At 45.6% G+C, this 20951-nt stretch overlaps 1 protein-coding gene across 2 annotated transcripts; it reads left to right on the top strand.

Moving 5' to 3' along the window:
- Window positions 1-243: 243 nt before the first annotated feature.
- On the top strand, window positions 244-8242 carry mrpl34 (mitochondrial ribosomal protein L34). Of its 2 annotated transcripts, none has more exons than XM_072243941.1 (2): window positions 244-331; window positions 7801-8242. In XM_072243941.1, the coding sequence occupies exons 1-2, from the start codon at window positions 297-299 to the stop codon at window positions 8126-8128; spliced, it is 363 nt and encodes a 120-aa protein (XP_072100042.1). In that variant the 5' UTR covers window positions 244-296; the 3' UTR covers window positions 8129-8242. The 2 variants fall into 2 exon arrangements, with proteins under 2 accessions (XP_072100042.1, XP_072100043.1); XM_072243942.1 differs by lacking the exon at window positions 244-331 and adding an exon at window positions 379-701.
- The last annotated feature ends 12709 nt before the right edge of the window (window positions 8243-20951 follow it).

The following is a 20951-nucleotide window of genomic DNA, read 5'->3' on the forward strand; positions in this document are numbered from 1 at the left end:
CAGAGCCCCGGTCCCCCACCCCCCCGTGTTTCTTGCATTGCTGCATCTACTGGCTGCAGTGTAGTGAGCATCGGAGAGTTGCCCGTGGTGATGTATGCTTATTGATCTGAGGCATCGCCTCGCTTCGCTATGACATTAAACTACAATTCCCAGGATGCTTAGCGAGACGTAAGAACGCATTGTCAGTTACCGTTGAAAACCGGCACGCCATTGGATGAGCTGCTGGCTCAAGGTGACCAATAGGCGGCTGCAGAGGCCTTGCTGCGCCCGGTGAAGGCCGAAGACCTGCTGCTGTTATGAATTTCGTGCGAGCGGCTGTGGGGCAATGCAGGTAGGGCGGCCGGGAGGGCCTCCGCCCCGGAGAGTCTGATCCACCCAAATGGGAGATCAAATGTAGGAGGACTGTAGATGTTAATGGCAAGACCCTCAACAAGGGATCTTTGGGTCCATGTTCATAGCTCGCCGAAAGGGGCTACTCTGCTCAGATCGAGAGGCTGGTAAAGAAGGCAAGGCATGGCGTGGCTGTCCTTTATCAGTCAAGGAACTGGGAGCTATGTTGTAGCTTTATAAGAAACTGGATTATCACCTTTAATTCTGGTTGCCCCATTATAGGAGGAATTCGGGGGCTTTGGAAAGGGTGCAGAGAGGTGGGACAAAATCGGGTCGTTTCCTCCAACGACGGCTGGGGAGAAAACTCATAGGTATGAGAGGCAAAATATCTAACATCAGAAAGCTTGTTTTTGGTGTGGGGTGGGGTGTAAATTAAAAGCAGTTGTGCGAGGCAAGTTTGTTTTCACACAGTGGTTGGTGCCTGGAATGTGCTGTTGGGATGGTGGTGGAGGTACTGTATATATGTTAGAGGGGTTCGTGAAGGAGGTTCTTACGCACATGAATGTGCCGAGAATGATGGGATAACGATGTGGGATAGGCCAAAGGAATTAGACGTTTAATTAGTTTAACACAACATTGTGGGGCAATAAAACGTCTTCCTGTGCTATACTCTTCCATGTTCTACTTTCAAGTGCACCGAGATACAGTGAAGAGCATCCAGACAGATCCTGCCATACATAAGTTGGTTGTCCATTGAATCCAACAATGGCAGGAGACCTGTGCAGGAGAGTTTTTAAAGTGGAAAGGCTGCTACACTGGAACAGCTCCACTCCCTCAGCCTTGGAAGTCTGGGTCCAGTAGTATGAGTAGTTGTTACATACTAGGGTCTTCCTTCTTCGCAGTGGATGTCCGTGACTTCTGTGCCCTGTTATGCCCTTCGCTCTCCACGGAGCATTGCGGAATTGCCTTCCTGGCCATTGGATCCCACTGTAGATTTCATTCCCCCGGTCTGCTGGCGCTGGCTTTGCATACTGGGACAAACATGTCCTTATCTCACCAGGGTATGTGGCCCAGCAGCTATCCTCACCTGGTTTAGCCCCACTGTTGAAGTGTTGTGGCTGCTGTCATGTGCAAACAGCAGGTGAGAGCTGAGTGTCCAGTGGGGAGCAAATCTTCCCAGCATGTACACAACAAGCCCCTCTCTAGAGTTGCTACCCTCCCTGGACACCCTACACACCCCCATGAATACATTGAGGCATAAGAAAGCAGAATGTTGAATATAGTTTTTTCAGTTACAGAGAAAGTGACGGCAGACAAAAAGCGTACAAGGGTGACAATCAAGAGTTCAACATTCAGCATATGAGAGAGTCTGATAACAGTGAGATAGGAGCTGTCCTTAAACCTGGCGCTCTGTACTTTCAAGCTTTTTGTCTTCTGCCTGACAGGTGGGGAGGGTGGTGTGGAGAGGTATAAATGCCTGGGAAGGGTGGTTGGCTGTGGAGTCTTTGACTTGATTCTAAGGTGGTGTCTGTGGAAGGAGGGAGGTGGATGGACTCACACAGATGGCACTACCTTGGCCTTGGTTGTCCTGGGACGCTGCACAGTGCTCAGATGCTCCTTGTCCAGCTTGCATCTGGCCTTGTTATGATGCACGGTGATCGTGGGGGGAGGGGGTCAAAGTGATGGAAGATTGGAAACCCAGGGTTGTCCTTGAGTGCTGAATGCAGATTTCAAGAATCAACTTTATTCACTGTATACATTTACATGTATTAGGAATTTGCTGTGGTGCGTTTGTCAGGGCGTAATATGCAGTAAACAACAACATTCAACAGTTATGAAAATGTTGGAAATTGCATGGTCATGCACTTTGGTAGTAGAAATAAATGTGCAGACTATTTTCTAAATGGGGAGAAAATCCAAAAATCTGAGATGCAAAGGGACTTGGGAGTCCTTGTGCAGAACATCCTGAAGGTTCACTTGCAGGTCAAGTCGGTGGTGAGGAAGGCAAATGCCATGTTAGCATTCTTCTTTTGGTCAAAGAACACCGAGGCTGTCTACAAGAAGGGTCAGAGCCGTCTCTATTTCCTGAGGAGACTGAGGTCCTTTAACATCTGCCGGACGATGCTGAGGATGTTCTACAAGTCTGTGGTGGCCAGTGCGATCATGTTTGCTGTTGTGTGCTGGGGCAGCAGTCTGAGGGTAGCAGACACCAACAGAATCAACAAACTCATTCGTAAGGCCGGTGATGTTGTAGGGATGGAACTGGACTCTGTCATGATGGTGTCGGAAAAGAGGATGCTGTCTAAGTTGCATGCCATCTTGGTCAATGTCTCCCATCCACTACATAATGTACTGGGTGGGCACAGGAGTATATTCAGCCAGAGACTCATTCCACCGAGATGCAGCACTGAGCGTCATAGGAAGTCATTCCTGCCTGCGGCCATCAAACTTTACAACTCCTCCCTTGGAGGGTCAGACACCCTGAGCCGATAGGCTGGTCCTGGACTTATTTCATAATTTACTGGCATAATTTACATATTACTATTTAACTATTTATGGTTCTATTACTATTTATTATTTATGGAGCAACTGTAATGAAAACCAATTTCCCCGGGATCAATAAAGTATGACTATGACTTTTCAAGAGGTCTAGAATACAAGAGCAAGGATGTGATGCTGAGGCTTTATAAGGCACTGGTGAGGCTTCACCTTGAGTATTGTGAACAGTTTTGGGCCCTTCATTTTAGAAAAGATGTGCTGGCATTGGAGGGGGTCTAGAAGAGGTTCACAAGGATTATTCCAGGAATGAAAGGGTTATCATACGAGGAACGTTAGCTGGCTAGATTCCCATGGTGGGAGAGTCTAGGACAAGAGAGCATAGCCTCAAGATAGAGGGGTGTCCTTTCACAACAGAGATGCAGAGAAATTTCTTTAGTCAAAGGATGGTTGTTGCCACATGCAGCTATGGTGGCCAGGTTGTTGGGTGTATTTAAGGCAGAGATTGATAGGTTCTTGATTGGACATGGCATCAAAGGTTACGGGGAGAAGGCTGGGAACTGGGATTGAGAAGGGAGGAAAATATATTCACTACAGGAAGGATGTGGAAGCATTGGAAAGGGTACAGAGAAGATTTACCAGGATGCTGTCTGGTTTAGAAAGTATGCATTATGACCAGAGATTAAGGGAGCTAGGGCTTTACTCTTTGGAGAGAAGGAGGATGAGAGGAGACATGATAGAGGTGTACAAGATAATAAGAGGAATAGATAGAGTGGATAGCCAGCGCCTCTTCCCCAGGGCACCACTGCTCAATACAAGAGGACATGGCTTTAAGGTAAGGGGTGGGAAGTTCAAGGGGGATATTAGAGGAAGGTTTTTTACTCAGAGAGTGGTTGGTGCGTGGAATGCACTGCCTGAGTCAGTGGTGGAGGCAGGTACACTAGTGAAGTTTAAGAGACTACTAGACAGGTATATGGAGGAATCTAAGGTGGGGGCTTATATGGGAGGCAGGGTTTGAGAGTCAGCACAACATTGTGGGCTGAAGGGCCTGTACTGTGCTGTATTATTCTATGTTCTATGTTCTTAAAAAAAAGGATCAGCCATAATTGAAAGGCAGAGCAGACTCAATGGACCAAATGGCCTAATTCTGCTCCTATGTCTTAGGGTCTTATAAAGAATTATATAAAATAGTGTTAGAAGGATGGAATAACATGCCTGTTTAAAATGGCACTGGTGAATCTCAGCGACTTCTTGCTTGTGGCTAATGAAACAAAGAAAACAACTAAATACTTAATTCACCACTCTTACTGGTAAACGATCATCGCAGACGATAGCCTGTAACTTCGTTTTGGACTTGGAGGAATTCGACATGGGTAGGACTGAGGCGAGGCAGTGGGCTCGTCTCCAAGAGTGAATCAGTTTCAGCACTGGGCTGAATCGGAAAGGTCGGGTACAGGCCAAATCAAAGCTGACAGCATATCAAAGTGACTGAACCCAATGTTTGGACGATGGTTTAGGCGCAAGGCCAGGTTGGAAAAAGTTAGGGTGTTGGCTCCTGAAGTGAGAGAGGGGCTGGTTCAGCTTGCTGCTGTACAACGTTTACTTGGCTTTGCACTGAACTAAGGGTCTGTGGATGAGTTCTCTTCGTGGACCAGTTCAGGATGCTATTTGCTTGCGTTTATTGTTTGCATCATTTGTTTTTTTTTTCTCTCTCTGCAAATTGAGTGTTTGACTGTCGTTTCTTAAAAGAGTCCCTTTGCTTTGTGGCTGCTTGTAAGGAGAGAAATGTCAAGGTTGTATAATCATAGAATCATTGAAATCTACGGCATATTACAGGCCTTTCAGCCCACAATGTTGTGCTGACCATGGTACCTACTCTAGAAACTGCCTAGAATTACCCTACAGCATGGCTCTCTATTTTTCTAAGCTCCATGTACCTATCCAAGAGTCTCTTAAAAGACCCTATTGTATCCATCTCTACCACTGACGCTGGCAGTGCATTCCACACACCCACCACGCGCTGTGCAAAAAAAAACTTGCCTCTGATATCCCCCTTGTACCTACTTACAAGCACTTAAACCTGTGCCCCTTCCTGTCAGCCATTTCAGCCCTGGGGAAAAACCTCTGGCTATCCACACAATCAATGCCTCTCAGTATCTTGTACACCTCTATCAGGTCACCTCTCATCCTCTGTCGCGCTCCAAGGAGAAAAGGCCGAGTTCACTCAACCTATTCTCGTAAGGTATGCTCTCCAATCCAGGCAACATCCTTGTAAATCTCCTCTGCACCCTTTCTATGGTTTCTATATCCTTCCTGTAGTGAGGTGATCAGAACTGAACACAGTTCTCCAAGTGGGGTCTGACCAAGGTCTTATATAGCTGTAACATTACCTCACGGCTCTTGAACTCGATCCCATGGTTGATGAAGGTCACCGCACTTTATGCTTTCTTAACAACACTGTCTACCTGTGCAGTAGCTTTGAGTGTCCTATGGACACCGACCCCAAGATCTCTCAGATCCTCCATGCTGTCAAAAGTCTTACCATTAATATTGTATTCTGTCTTCAAATTTGACCTACCAAAATGAGCCACGTCACACCTGTCTGGGTTGAACTCCATTTGCCACTTCTCAGCCCAGTTCTGCATCCTATCAATGTCCCGCTGTAACCTCTGACAGCCCTCCACACTATCCACAACACTCCCAACCTTTGTGTCATCAGCAAACTTACTAACCCACCTTTCTACTTCCTCATCCAGGTCATTTATAAAAATCACATACAGGAGGGATCCCAGAATAGATCCCTGCGGAACACCACTGGTCACCAACCTCCATGCAGAATATGACCCATTTACAACCACCCTTCGCCTTCTGTGGGCAAGCCAATTCTGGATCCACAAAGCAATGTCCCCTTGGATCCCATGCCTCCTTACTTTCTGAAGAAGCCTTGATGGGGAACCTTATTAAATGCCTTGCTGAAATCCATATACACTACATCCACTGCTCTACCTTCATCAATGTGTTTTGTTACTTTCTCAAAGAATTCAGTCAGGCTCTTAAGGCATGACCTGCCTGTGACAAAGCCATGCTGACTATCCCTAATCAAATTATGTCTCTCCAAATGCTCATAAACCCTGCCTATTAGGATCTTCTCCAATAACTTGCCCACCACTGAATGTATAGATACCTTTGATAATAAATGTACTTTGAATTATATATAGTGGTTTAAAGTGTTTACAGGTGTTGTGGATAGTCTGGAGGGTTGTCAGAAGTTACAGTGGGACATTGACAGGATGCACAACTGGGTTGAGAAGTGACAGATGGAGTTCAACCCAGATAAGTATGAAGTGGTACATTTCAGTAGGTCAAATTTGGTAAATGTGACCCAAAACAGGAACTGATAAAGCATCTCAGTCTAAAACATTGACTCCATAAAATGCTGCCTGACCTGTTGTGTTCCAACAGTATTTTGTGTATGTTACTCTGGATTTCCAGCGTCTGCAGAATCTTTTGTTTTTATAATTAGAATGGTTGATCAGATTAATGGTGGGGGTGGGGGGAGAAGCTTTAAGATGGTGTCTGCTGTGCCATCGCGCAGTGTGTGTGTGCTTTCCACACCGGGAGCACTGAAGGCAGGGTACTGGACTGGAAGGAGCCAATGTGAGTGAGGACAGTTTGTGCCCCTGGGTGTGAAGAAGTGATGGGATGGATGCTGCACTTCCCCTAGTTGTGTGCAATGTGGCTGGGAGGGTCAGATGGAAGGGTGGACCAGGGAATGCCATGGAATATGTGGGGGGTGTGTCCCGTGGCAGAAGTTGTGAAGGATGATCTGCTGAATAAGGAGGCTGCTGTGGGGAAAATGAAAATGAGGGAAATCCTGTCCTTAGGTAACTTCACTCACCTCAACACTGAACTGATTTCACAACCTGTGGGCTCACTTTCAAAGACTCTACAACTCATGTTCTCAATATTTAATAATTATTAATTTGTTCTTTTTGTATTTACTGTTTATCTTTTGGTTGTGCATCTGTCGTTATAGTTTTTCATTGATTCTATTGTTTTTCTTTGTATTTACTCTGCCCTTTACAGAATGAATCCCAGGGTTGTATATTATAGTTTGATAAGTTTGCTCTATCTGGGTGGAGGGGACATCAGAGTAGAGGAGTGTGGGCTCAGGACTGCTTCCCTGTGAACAGAATGCTGTCAGTTCCTTGAGAGTGGGCAATTATGTCTGTAGTCTCCATCGGCCAGTGTAGGTGAGGGGCACGCGAGGGTTACAGGGAAATTCTGGAGAACGTAACTAGGATTGTGAAGTCTGCATTAGCAAACCTTGGGTCATGGATCCGGGGTACTTGACAGCAGGAATAGCTGGAGTTAAGCGTGAGTGGACATCTGCTGAAGTGAGGAAGCACAGCACAGACTGTCGTTCATTTACAGTAGCTGATGAGTATGCGGCACAGTAACCTACAGGGCTGTGCTCAGGTTCTGGATGGTGGCTTCGAGTCTGAAGCTCCTTTTTTAGTTAGCATGAACCTGATGGGCCAAATGGCCTCCTGAGCTATAGGATCTCTGATGCTTCATGTTTTGCCTGGATAGAGGAGACATGGAGAAGATGTTTCCTATAGAAAGGGAGTCTAGGACCAGAGGGCACAGCCTCTGAATAGAGAGACATCCATTTAGAGCAGAGATGAAGAGGAATTTCTTTAGCCAGAGGGTGGTGAATTTGTGGAATTCATTGCTACAGACAGCTGTGGAGGCCAGGTCACTGAGTGTATTTAAAGTGGAATTTGATGTTCTTGGTTTGTGAGGGTGTCAGGTTACAGGGAGAAGGCAGAAGAATGGGGTTAAGGGGGAAAATAAATCTCCTGTGATGTAATGGTGAAAAAGCTTGATGTGCTGGGTGGTCTAATTCTGTTCGTATGGTTTTGTCAGCACAGAACCCTTCCTGATGTTTGCTGTCTCTGTTGCTTTCTGCAGGTGCTACTCAGGGCAGTACTTGATGCCTGCTACATCGGCCGGTCCCATCCAGCGCGAGGTCTGTAGCTCTGCACTGCTGAGGCCCAAGGGCCTCCTGACGTTGCGACCCGCTGCAGGTCTGCAAGCAGAGGTAACCGGCCGCCTCAGCGCCTGGTTCTTCCCGTGGAGTCAGCAACAGGTGCGGATGAAGAAAAGGGGGACTGAGTACCAGCCGAAGACCATCAAGCGGCTACGGACGCACGGCTGGCTGAAGCGGATCAGCACTCGCGGTGGCATCGAGGTCATCCTGCGCAGGATGCTGAAGGGGAGGAAATCACTGACGCACTGATGGTGATGGGGAATTCAACTTGGGGATGGACAAGCTGTCTCTGCTCTCTGACCACAGCTGCACATACTGTAATAAAGACAGCGGCTGAAGTGCTGCCCTGTTGTTCAAGATTCATGATTGTTTAATTCATTTCCTGTACACAAATGTAAAGGAGAACAAAAGAATTGTTACTCTGGACCTGATGCAGTGGAAAAAGAAACTCAGTCAGATGAAGGACATGATATAAACAATTATTATAAATACATAATATAGCTTATATACATTGATTGTATGTCCTGTCACGTACCCCGTGACGGGAATAAAGAGCCAGCAGAGATGGAAAACACTTTGGAGTCCAGTATTGCTATAAACTAATAATATTTATTAGTAACTACGCAATACAGTAATATAAATGCAGATGAATCAAACAGGTTAGCAATGATTATATATAAGTAAGTATATCAGTAAGTGTGGAAATATATATGAAAAACCAAGCTTCTTCAAGTCTAGGGGTAAAAAGACAGTCTTCCGATGATGAGTGAAGTTCAGTTCAGTTTGTGGTATTGAGTTGAGTAGTGATGGAGAGAGAGGGAGAGATTTGAGACTTCAGATGAGCTGACCCCGTCGATCTTCTCGTCCTCCAAAACCCTTTAAAAGTCACCGACTGTGACCACAACAAAGAGGACTGTTTTTCTGTGGTGGAGCTATCAACCCAGGCAAAGGTTGGACACATGGACAACTCCCTACTGATCAATCCCTTTTCTCACTGTAAGAGCCAACTGATCGATCCTCCAAAAACCCACTTTTTCTGCGGGCACAACAAAGCTCATTTAGTGTCCAAAGCGTGTCTGAGGTCTATATCATCCGACTTATTTATCTCACCATACTAGGTACCAACTGTCATTCAAATAACTCCTCCTTCCTTTGACTGCGTAAGAGATGCACCAGCATGCCATGTCCTTGGGAAGTATCAACACGCTGCAGAAAAATCGTAACATCAATTGTCCATCAAATAACGCCGCCCTCAGTTACCATAGCAACCTATGAGCTGTTCGGTTCCAACTCAGCAGAAATCTAAGTTACTCCCAGTGCCTTAAAGTGACAGTCCAAAAGTTAGTCTTCGTCTCCCCCCCTCTCCCTCTTCAAAAGCACAGTTCATAGGGGTAATTCAGGACCCCGTCACAGTCCATAAAGTGACATTGGACACATGAATGTCTGTACATAAGGTGACTGACAGGCAATTATAAAGTCGTGGTGGTTGAGGTGTGGATTGTAGACTTTGGAATGTGGGAGGAAACAGGAACACCCAGTGGAAATCTACACTGTCACAGAGAGAATATACAAACTCCTTACAGGCAGAGGCAGAGATTGAATCTGGGTCACTGGTACGATAGTGTTATGCTAACCACTACCCTAGCATCAGAGATTATCAGGCATTGTGGCTGGGTGAACCAGAGGAAGGAAAAGCCTAAGCATCTGGCCATGATCCTGATGTTGCTCTGCTGTTTGCTAGTGGGTACACTGGTGTCGTCGTGGCAGGGAGGAGCTGGGATCTGACAGTCCACCCATTATATCGGTTCACAAGCCATAGAGCAGGCACTGTTTGGTTGTCCAGACCACTGGGTGTAACAGAGCCAAACCTCCAAGTCTGGTCTGCGTTCATTACAACACAACTGAACTCCCAGTGGCAGAGCCTGTTCCTGCTCTAGCGCTGTGAACAATATCTAACTCTGAAATGTATTTAATGATTTTCCTTCAACCACATTGTGGTAGAAATTTCCACAGTTCACTAGGTAGGAACATGAGTTATTGAAGTTTTCTCAATGCTTGTCTTGTTTAAAACGATTTTTCCTGTTGATCAGAGCGAGTGTTGAAAGAGCCAAACATGTTTTAGAGAAACGGTCTCTTAGTGGATGTTCCAAAATGCTAATTCACATCTAGGAAGTGATGCAAACAATGATTGCCAACCTGAGAGGGTCAGTTTATTCCCGTCTTTGCCTGTACAATAGTCACTTCTCAGTCTACATCAGTAAATTACCTCCAGCTAACTGTGCATTGTCCTTGTTGACTGTATATGTTACTGAATGCCTTCTGAAAAACCATTTAGGTCACATTCCCCTTTGATGTTCTAGCAGTTCAGTCTAATGTGTTTTTTTTCTATAAATCCACGCTGACTTTGCTGTTACCCACAAGTGTTGTTGTTTTCTTCTTAAACCCATCACTCCTACTGAGGCATAGGCCGACAGCAGCTCGCCAGAATCCTCGCTCCTCAGCTGAGAGAAGGTGGATCAGCCCTGTGGCTTCTGGTTTCACCACATGACTTCATGTGTCTTCTAGGCAATGATTCCTTCTCTCCCAGAGATGTGGTCTTTTTAGACCCATGCCCAAACTGCCTTCTTTTATAGCCAGGCTTGATACTGTTCACGGTGGAGTTCATGGCCAGCCCTCCTTTCACAGTCGGCCTTGGGGCCGTTCACGGTAGAGTGACAAGTGTCAATATAGTTCTATTACTCTAGTACTTTCCCCACATTAGGCCAACAGGTGACTAGATCCTTCCTTCCTCTCTTCCTCTTCAATAATGCTTCACATTGCTGCCTCCAAACTGCAGGAACCATTCCAGAAACTAAACTCTGGAAGTGAGAACCAGCATATCTCTCTCTGAGGCCACTTTTGAGATGCATATCATCAGGTCCTTGGGATTTATCAGCTTTCAGGCTCACCTACATCTCTTAACTATTTTTGAACTCTTGCTAATTCCCTTCATTGTCCTTCTTGCTAGACTCTTGGACCTCTCATGCCTATGGCAGATTTTTTTTTGCCTTCTGTGAAGAAAAATGTGAAAGTAATAGTTGAATTCTGCTGCGGTTTGCTTATTTCCCATGTACTTTCTCCTGCCTGTCTACAAGGGTCTAATAGTTGTCCTCACTATCCTTTCCATGTATATTACAAAGGCTCCGGAGAGGGACACAACTCTTGCCTTAAGTATTGTCCCTCCCAAGACCTGCTCCTCCAGAGACAGCACTGAGGCATTGTATTTGTATAGCACCACTCTATCACCCCAGAGTAAGAATTATTTATGACATGTACACCCAAACATAGTGAAATGCTTCAGAATTAGGTTTATTATCACTGACATATGCTGTGATATATGTTTTGTGGCAGTAGTAAATTGCAATACTACATGATTTTTTAACCAAGTTATAATAATTAAATATATAGATTAAAAATTTAAATTAAGTTAGTGCAAAAAGAGAGAGAGCAAAAATAAATACTGAGATAGTGTTCAGGAATTCATTGTACATTCACAAATCTGATGGCAGGGGAGAAAAAGTTGTTCCTGAAACATTGAGTTTGTGTCTTCAAGCTCTTGTACCAGCACCTTGATGGTAACAATGAGAAGAGGGCATCATTTGTGTTTACAACCAACTCAACAGGATGTCCTGGGGCCAGCCTGCAAGTGTTGCCACACATTTCAGTAGTAACACAGCATGCCACAATGCTTGGCAGAACAATACTGAACAAAGTAGTAAAGGGGAACCCTTTTCCTTCCTCTCACCCACACATATGGACAGACCTCCGGGCTCCACACAGGAATTTACAGTGTAATTTCATCATTGTGTTCACATGAAGTAATAGTGTGGAAGCTAAGTTACCCAGCCAGGCCTTCACCAGAGTTCTTGACATTTGCAACAAAGGAGAATATGAACCATAGGAGAGTGGAACTGAACCTCTTTTTCAAACTTCCCACTTAGAGTAGAGCTGAACACATCATTTAATGTATTTTCTCAGCAGCAGCAGCACTCTGACATTCATTTTGAGAGGACTAGAATATAAAAGCAAGGATGTAATGAGGCTAAGATTATAAGGTGTTGGTCAGACCATACTTGGAGAATTATGAGCAGTTTTGGGCCCCTTATCCAAGAAAAGATATACTGGTATTGGAGAGGTTCATGAGAATGATTCCAGGAATGAAAGGGTTAAAGTTTGAGTGATGGCTCTGGGCCTGTACTGGCGGGAGTTCAGAAGAATGTGAGGGGATCTCACTGAAATCCTATCAAATATTGAAAGGCCTAGGTAGAGTGGATATGGAGAGGATGTTTTTTTCTAATGAGTGATTCTAGGTTGAGAGGACATAGTGCCAGAATAGAGGGAAGACTCTTTAGAACAAAGATGAGGAATTTTTTTAGCCAGAATAGTGAATCTGGAATTCTTTGCCACAGTGACTGTGAGGGTCCAGCCATTGGGTATATTTAAAGCAGAGATGGAGAAGTTCTTGATTTGTCGGCATTAAAGGTTGCAGGGAGAGGGCAGAAGAATGGGGTTGAGACTGATAATAAATCAGCTACGATGGAATGGCAGAGCAGAGAATGGGCCAAATTGCCTAATTCTGCTCCTTGTGGACAGGGCAGCACTCCCTCAGTCCTACAGTCAGTATTAAATGGCAGCCCAGGACAAGACTTCAACCCACAACTGCATAGGACTCTCAGTATGTTAACTCTAGGCAATTCCAATTGACCCTGACAGATTGGGTTGAGATTTAAAGATTAGCTTTATTTGTCACGTGTTCATTGAAACATATCGTAAAATGCATCATTGACATCAAATCGAGGAGTACTGTGGAGGCAGCCTGTAAGTGTTACCACACTTCTGGTACCAACGTAGAATGCCTACAGCTTACCAGCTTACTAACTTAACCCACACGTCTTTGGGATGTGGGAGGAAACCCAGACGGTCACAGGAAGAATGTACGAACTCTGTACACACAGCAAAGGGGATTGATCCCTGACTGGTGACTGTAGGCACTGTAAACTGTTGTGCTAACCATAGTGCCACCATACTGCCCCAGTTGGCTCTTCTTTAGACTACATCACTTTTCATTTGCCCCAAGGACCAATGATCTGATGTTGAGTGCACACCTCCCTCCTGGACACAAAAAATGTCTTTCTGTATCTGGAGAAGAACGTGTTTATTAACTTGGTTGAATGTACTGCTGGAAGAGTTAACACAAACGATGGAAAATTCAGGCAAACTCCATTGAGCAGCTCCTGATAACTGCAGACGGCTCATAAGATTTTTCTGCAGCCTTAGTCCATTAGATGGAAGCCGACTGTTCAGAGACTGGCAGACAGTGCCTTGGCAATGGAGCCAACTTGTTTATGCCCACAGTGAGGCAGCAGCAGCGAATGAAATATATCGCTCTCTTTTCTGTCTAAAGGTTGTCACGGAGGTCAGAAATCCTGCAGCATAATGTCAGCCTGCTAACAACTGTATTCCCCATTAGTCTACATCCCTGTAACAGCCCCTTTGCCTATTGCAGCCAGTGCCTCTATTATAATACTCTTCCCCATTTTAACTCTTATCTGCATTATCACCCTACTCCCTGTTACAGTCTCTGTTGCTGTTACTGCCCTTTTCCCTATTACAGCCGATCTCCATAAGACATAGGAGCAGAATTAGGCTATTTGGCCCATCGAGTCTGCTCCACCATTCAATCATGGCTGATCCTTCTTTCCCCTCCTCAGCCCCAGTCCCCAGCCCTTTCCCTGTAATATTTGATGCCATGGCCAATCAAGAACCGATCAAGTTCTGCCTTAAATACACTCAATGACTTGGCCTCCACAGCTCCCCGTGGTAATAAATTCCACAAGTTCACCACCCTCTCGCTTAAGAAATTTCTCCACATCTCTGTTTTAAATGGATGCCCCTCTATCTGAGGCTGTGCCCCCTTGTCCTAGACTCTCCCACCATGGGAAACATCCTTTTCACATCTACTTTGTCTAGGCTTTTCAACATTTGAAAGGTTTCAATGACATCCCCCCTCATCCTTCTAAATTCCAGCAGGTACAGATCCACAGCCATCAAACGTTCCTCATATGAGAACTCTTTCATTCCTGGAGTTATCCTTGTGAACCTCCTCTGAACCCTCTCCAATGCCAGCACACCTAAACTGTTCACAATACTCAAGGTGAGGCCTCACCAGTGCCTTATAAAGCCTCAGCATCACATCCTTACTCTTGTATTCTAGACCTCTTGAAATGAATGCTAACATTGCATTTGCCTTCCTCACCATCGACTCTACCTGCAAGTTAATCTTTAGGGTGTTTTGCACAAGGACTCCCAGGTCCCTTTGCATCTCAGTTTTTTAGATTTCCTCCCCAGTTAGAAAACAGTCTGCACATTTATTTCAACTATCAAAGTGCATGAGCATGCATTTTCTAACATTGTATTTAATTTGCCACTCTCTTGCCCATTCTCCTAATCTGTCTAAGTCCTTCTGCAGCCTACCTGTTTCCTCAACACTACCTGCCCCTCCTCCAATCTTCTTATCATCTGCAAACTTGGCGACAAAGCTATCAAATCCATTATCTAACTCATTGACATACAGCATAAAAAGAAGCAGTCCCAACACTGACCCCTGCGGAACACCACTAGTCACTGGCAGCCAACCAGAAAAGGATCCTTTTATTCCCACTCACTGCCTCCTACCAATCAGCCAATGCTCTAACCATGCTAGTAACTTTCTTGTAATGCCATGGGTTCTTAACTTGGTAAGCAGCCTCATGTGTGGCACCTTGTCAAAGGCCTTCCGGAAGTCCAAATATACAATATCCACGGCATCCCCTTTTATCTATTTTACATGTAATCTCCTCAAAGAATTCTAACAGGTTTCTCAGGCAAGATTTTCCCTTAAGGAAACCATATTGAGTTTGTCCTATATTGTCCTGTGTCACCATGTACTCCATAACTTTATCCTTAACAATTGACTCCAATATCTTCCCAACCACTGAGGTCAGGCTAACTGGTCTATAATTTCCTTTCTGCTGCCTTCCTCCTTTCTTACAGAGTGGAGTGACATTTGCAGTTTTCCAGTCCTCTGGCACCATGCCAGAGTCCAATGATTTTTGAAAGATCATTATCAATGCCTCCACAATCTCTAACACATCATCTATCAAAACCCTAGTGTGTAGTTCATCTGGCCAAGGTGACTTATCCTTGTCTTTCAGCTTTTTGAGCACCTTCTCCTTTGTAATAGTAACTACACTCACTTCTCTTCCCTCACACCCTTCAACATCTGGCACACTGCTTGTATCATCCACAGTGAAGACTTATCACCATCACCATCATTACCCTACTCCCTGTTACAATCTCTGTTGCTGTTACAGCCCTGTTACCTTGTACAGCCAAGTACAATTCTCTTTCCAATGATAACCCTTATCAACGTTACTATCCTATCCTCTATTTTATTCACTCTCCCACATTAGCTCTTTTTCCATACTTCTCCATTATAGACCTCATCCTCATCACAAACCAATCAAACCGACTGTTCCCATGACAACTCTTTGCACGAGGAGTCCATTTGAACCTATACCATCACTGATTCCTAAAACCATGGCAAATCTTTCCTGGCTTGGCTATGGTGACCAAAGATTTGGTACCACCTATCTGTACTTTTGCTGGTGTTCATCTGTATAGTCCTAGCCCTGCCATCGTGTCCTGCAGTCTTGGGGATCTATTTCATCGAGTCCATTGACAAATAAAGCTAATTTTTATTCCATCGAGTTCTAGCTTCTTTCAGTTACCTGTTTTCCACTGTGTGTTCCTGGAGCAGGTTTAATCTCACCCTGATCTGCTTGCTGCATCCCCTTTCTCCCACAGACTGTGGCTCAGTGGCTGCAGCTTCCTTCACTGAATCAGAAGTTGTAAGGACTGAGTCCTTCAATGCCACAATCAGAATCAGGTTTAATATCACCAGCATATGTTGTGCAATTTGTTAACTTAATGACACCAGTACAATGCAATGCATGATAAATAGAGAAAAGATAAATCAATCAATTGCAGAAAGTGTACAGTGTATATGTATATTAAATAATTAAATTAAAAATAGTGCAAAAACTGAAAAAAAAGTGAGGTAGTGTTCATGGGTTCAATATCCATTTAGAAATTGGATGACAGAGGGGAAGAAGCTGTTCCTGAATCACTGAGTGTGTGCCTTCAGGCTTCTGCACCTCCTACCTGATGGTAACAGTGAGAAGAGGGCATGTCCTGGGTGATGAGGGTCCTTAATAATGGACGCCGCCTTTCTGAGGCACCGCTCCTTGAAGATATCTTGGATACTATGGAGGCTGGTACCCATGATGGTAATAATTAATATTCCAACTTTCTATAGCTTCTTACAATCCTGTGCAGTAGCCCCCCCCACCCCCCATAACAAACAGCGATGCAGCCAGTCAGAATGCTCTCCATGGTACACCTGTAGAAGTTTTTCGGTGTTGTAGGTGACAAACCAAATGCCCTCATCTCCTAATGAAATATTGTCCTAATGAAACACTGTCTTACCTTCTTTATAGCTGCATCAATATTTTGGGACCAGGTTAGATTCTCGGAGATATTGACACCCTGGATCTTGAAATTGCTCACTCTCCATTTCTGATCCCTCTATGAGGATTGGTTTGTGTTCCCTCATTTTACCCTTCCTGAAGCCCACAATCAGCTCTTTGGTCTTGCTGACTGTGAGTACAAGGTTGCTGCTGCAACACCACTCAACTAGCTGGTATATCTCGCTCCAGTATACGCTCACATTTCCACCTGAGATTCTACCAACAATGGTTGTATCATCAGCAAATTTATAGATGGCATTTGAGCTATACCAAGCCACACAATCATGGGGGTAGAGAGAGTAGAGCAGTGGGCTAAGCACACATCGCTGAGGTGCACCAGTGTTGATGGTCAGATGTTATCACCAATCAGCACAGATTGGGCTCTTCCAGCTAGGAACTAAAGGATCCAGTTGCAGAGGCCCAGGTTCTGGAGCTTATCAATCAGGACTGTAGGAATGATGATGTTAAACACTGAGCTATAGTCAGCAAACACCATCCTTACATAGGTGTGTGTACTACCCTTCCCCTTACTAAGAGAGCTCTACCCATGCAGGCACTGTCTTCTGGATGAGACGTCTGCTAGCTAAAGATACCCTGGTACAATGGGCTGATATTTATCCTTTAACCAGCTGCTTGTGCACTGATATTCTCCCATGATTTCTGTGTCACAACTTTAACACAACTGAAAATGTACCCTGCAAGATACCTTGATTACTCTGTAGTCACAGGGTCCCTGCCCAGCACAGCGGATGGGATTAAACGGTCTTCTCAGGATGAGAACAACATCCGCCACGTTAACGTTTACTGCACCCACACCGTTCGAATTCCACCAAACCAGTCTGGGCTGTAGGGTGCATCTGTCGCAAATATAACTTTCCAAAACTGCTCCAACATCGCCACCCGAAGTCCCGACCCCTCAGCACCCACCACGTTAACATTCACTACACTAAGTACCTCTCCCGGTGCAGGGTCATCTTTCCCATTCTAATGGCCATTCGTCTGGGCTCCTTACTGACTCAAGTGGTCCGCCCTGATCCGTGCTACCCGGCCTCAGGGCGGTTCGTCCAGGACAATATCCACTTCGTCTGGGTGGCAGCTTTCCGCCTCGCGACCCCGCACAAATACCTGTACCCTACCCCCTATACCGACCACCCTCCGAGATGGCCTGCGCTGGCGACACAATTTCTCCGCCTGTGACACTGCCTGCAGGAGGGTACACGGTTTCGGCCGTGCCATTTTGCAGGAGCTGCAGCGGGCACGGGGTTTAGTCTCGTCCAGACAGGGTGCACCTGCGCTGGTACGGGATGATGCGAGGGGGAATTAAGTGGTCCCCATCCTATCACAGTGGGTGTCGAAGAGCTTCGGGAGCGTTATGGGGTCCCATCTAGTCAACACCTGGTCAGCTGGAATTGCTCGTCGGACCTAGGCCTCGAGATACCTCGCGGGAGAGAGTCCACGTAACTCAAGCCATCCTGCGGGAAGTGCTCTTCCGTGACGCGCTAAGGCGGTTCTTGTCCGGGCTGCTCCTGCACGCCTTTCACCTCCTTGCCTTCGTCTACCGACCAGACTCGCCATGGCGGTCTGTCTCACCATCCGGCGCCGGAGAAGGACCCCAGAGGAAATCTCTTTAAGTAGGGGTCCTTCCCCTGTACATTGGGGACCTGGGCTACTGCATAGGGCAGTACCATGCAACCGGTTTTTAAAGCAGGTTGACGGACATCTCGTCCATTTGTCCATTCTGTGACCGGGAGGTGTCAGTGTACCATGCACAGGTTGCAGCCCGTTTATGCTAAAGGAGCAGCTCTTCGGGTTTTGGTTACACTTCAGCCCTGCGTTCCTGATACGCAGTACGGAAGGGGGCGGGTTGGTCGGAAGATCTACTGGTTTGTTGCTGGCCCTGGCTAAGATGCTCATTCACAAGTGCAGGCGGCAGGCAGTCGAAGACGCCGCCGGGGCCGATTGCCTGCCCCTTTTCCGGGGATACATTCATGCCGGTTGTCCTTTGAGAGAGAGCATGCTGTCACTATGGGTGCAGTGGGGGATTTCCGGAAACTGTGCCCCCTCCCCCGGGAATTGACTGTAGTAATCATATTTTAATTTGAATTTGTTCACTGCCTTGTAGGTACTTGATGTTTGCATTTTGAGTATTTTTGTGTAAATAAACTTTTGTAGTTTTGTTAAAAAAAAGAGGGTGGTACTGGGGGACACTACGCCATGAGAGGGACTGGACAGGGGTTCCATAGAGCCAGAGGATGCAGTGTGCCACGAGATCCTGTCTGTTCTGGCTGACAGATGCAAAGTACTGCTCATGTTATGTTGGTAGAAACATTCACATTTCTCCTTGTACCCTGGGGCCAGCACTTAGTCCTCAGCAGACAGATTCGCTGACCTTGCTGACTGTAAATAGACTGCTGTATTTTTGACTTTACAATGATGATGGATAATTAACATTTCATTGGCTTTGAATCATTTGGAAATCTTATGGAAAGTGCTATTGAAATGAAAGTCACAGACAAGAGAAAATCTGCAGATGCTGGAAATCCAAGCCCATATTTTCTTTAACACAAAGAAGGGCTGGTGTGGATTTCAGCACAATGCTTGTCTTGAAACTTTTCTGCACTTGTATTAAAAAGGGAAGAGTTTCTGCAACGCTGAGGCTCTTTTAAATAATTCTGAACAATGACAGCGTTATTCTGAATGTCAGAACAGATTGCAAAGATTCAAAAGAAGCACAAGACATGCTGGCACGTCGAGCTGCTTCAGGAGGGGTTGTGGAGATCTGCAGCGGCAGAATGGAGCTGGAAGCTGACCTACTTTTCCGATTGTTTTCCAAGCCAGCAGTGCCTCGGGGTTGCAGCAATTACACAACGTGAGTGAGTGCCCTGCGCAGGGAAGACAGATCAGAAAGACAAGCAGGAGACATTATTACTGTATTAAAATCCGCCCCCACCCCCACCCCCCGCCTTTCCTTTTCGTTCTCATTGGCATGGAGGTTCACACCAGGAAAGTTTGTTGTTATTTGGAAGACTCTGTCTGAGAGTGTTGAACGCATATTCTGGGGGATCATTTGAAAGGGAATTTCAGAATCACTGAATTAAGTCGTGAAATTTGTTGTTTTATGGCACAGTGCATTGAACTTCAATTATAATAAGAAATATATAGAAAAAATAGTGCAAAACAAGAGCAAAAATACTGAGGCAGTGTTTATGGGTTCATTGTCAGTTCAGAAATCAGGTGGCGGAGGGAGTGAAGCTGTTCCTGAAAGGTTGAGTGTGTATCTTCAGGCTCCTGTACCTCCTCCTCTATAGTAGCAATGCGAAGAGAGCATGTCCTGGGTGATGTGGATTCCTGATGATGGATGCCGCCTATATGAGGCATTGCATTTTGCGGGCGTTCTCGATGCTGGGGAAGCTGGTGCCCATAATGGAGAGCTGGCTGAGCTGTGCCAGCCGCAGGGGTGGAGTCCACGTTGTGGGGTGTCGAGGTTTTGCTGACTGCTTGCTCTGCTTTCTCCAACCCTGTGCGATGGCCCCTCCGTACAACCAGTTAGCATGCGCCCTACTGTGCATCTGTAGAAATTTGCTCAAGTCTTCCTCAAGCTCCCAATAAAATACAGCCACTGGTGTGCTGTGAGGGTATCCTGGAGTACCCCTATTAGCTGTGCTTTTGAAGAGAGAGAGAGTTATTTATCACCGATGGTTTGTTTTGAAAAGAGAGAGAGAAAGAGAGAGAGACGAAGATTAACGGTTGGACTGTCACTTTAGGGCACTGGAAGTAACTTTGGATTTCTACTGAGGTGGGTTTGGAGACAGCACCGGGCAGCTCGAAAGTTGCTATGGTGACCAAGGACAGATTGCCTGCTTGCATTTCTTCACAGACACAGGAAGGAGGGATTATTTGAATGACAGTTGATGCTCAGCACGGTGAGATAAATAGGAGCTCAGATGATACAGACCTCAGACACATGATCTGCACACTGAGTGAGCATTGTTGTGCCCGCAGGAAAAGTGGGTTTTGGAGGATCGATCCAATCGTTCTTGCAGTGGAAGGAGGAAAAAGGGGTAGACTGGTGGGGAGTTGTGCATGTGTCCAACCTTTGCCTGGGTTGATAGCTCCACCATAGAAAACCGGTCCCCTTTGTTAAAGTCACAGTCGGTGCCTTCAAAAGGATTTCGGAGGACAACGGGAAGATCGACGGCGTCAGCTCACCTGAAGACTCAAATTTCTCCCTCTCTCTCTCTCCATCACTACTCAACTCAATACCATGAACTGAACTGAACTGAACTTTACTCATCATCGTAAGACTGTATCTTTTTTACCCCTAGACTCAAAGAAGCCTGGTTTTTCATACATATATATTCCACACTTACTTTTATGTAATCATTGCTAACCTGTTTGATTTATCTTCCTTTATATTACTGCATTGCATAGTTACTAATAAATATTATTAGTTTATAACAATACTG

This window comes from Mobula birostris, chromosome 26, assembly GCF_030028105.1.
Source record: "Mobula birostris isolate sMobBir1 chromosome 26, sMobBir1.hap1, whole genome shotgun sequence".
Lineage (NCBI taxonomy): Eukaryota > Metazoa > Chordata > Chondrichthyes > Myliobatiformes > Myliobatidae > Mobula > Mobula birostris.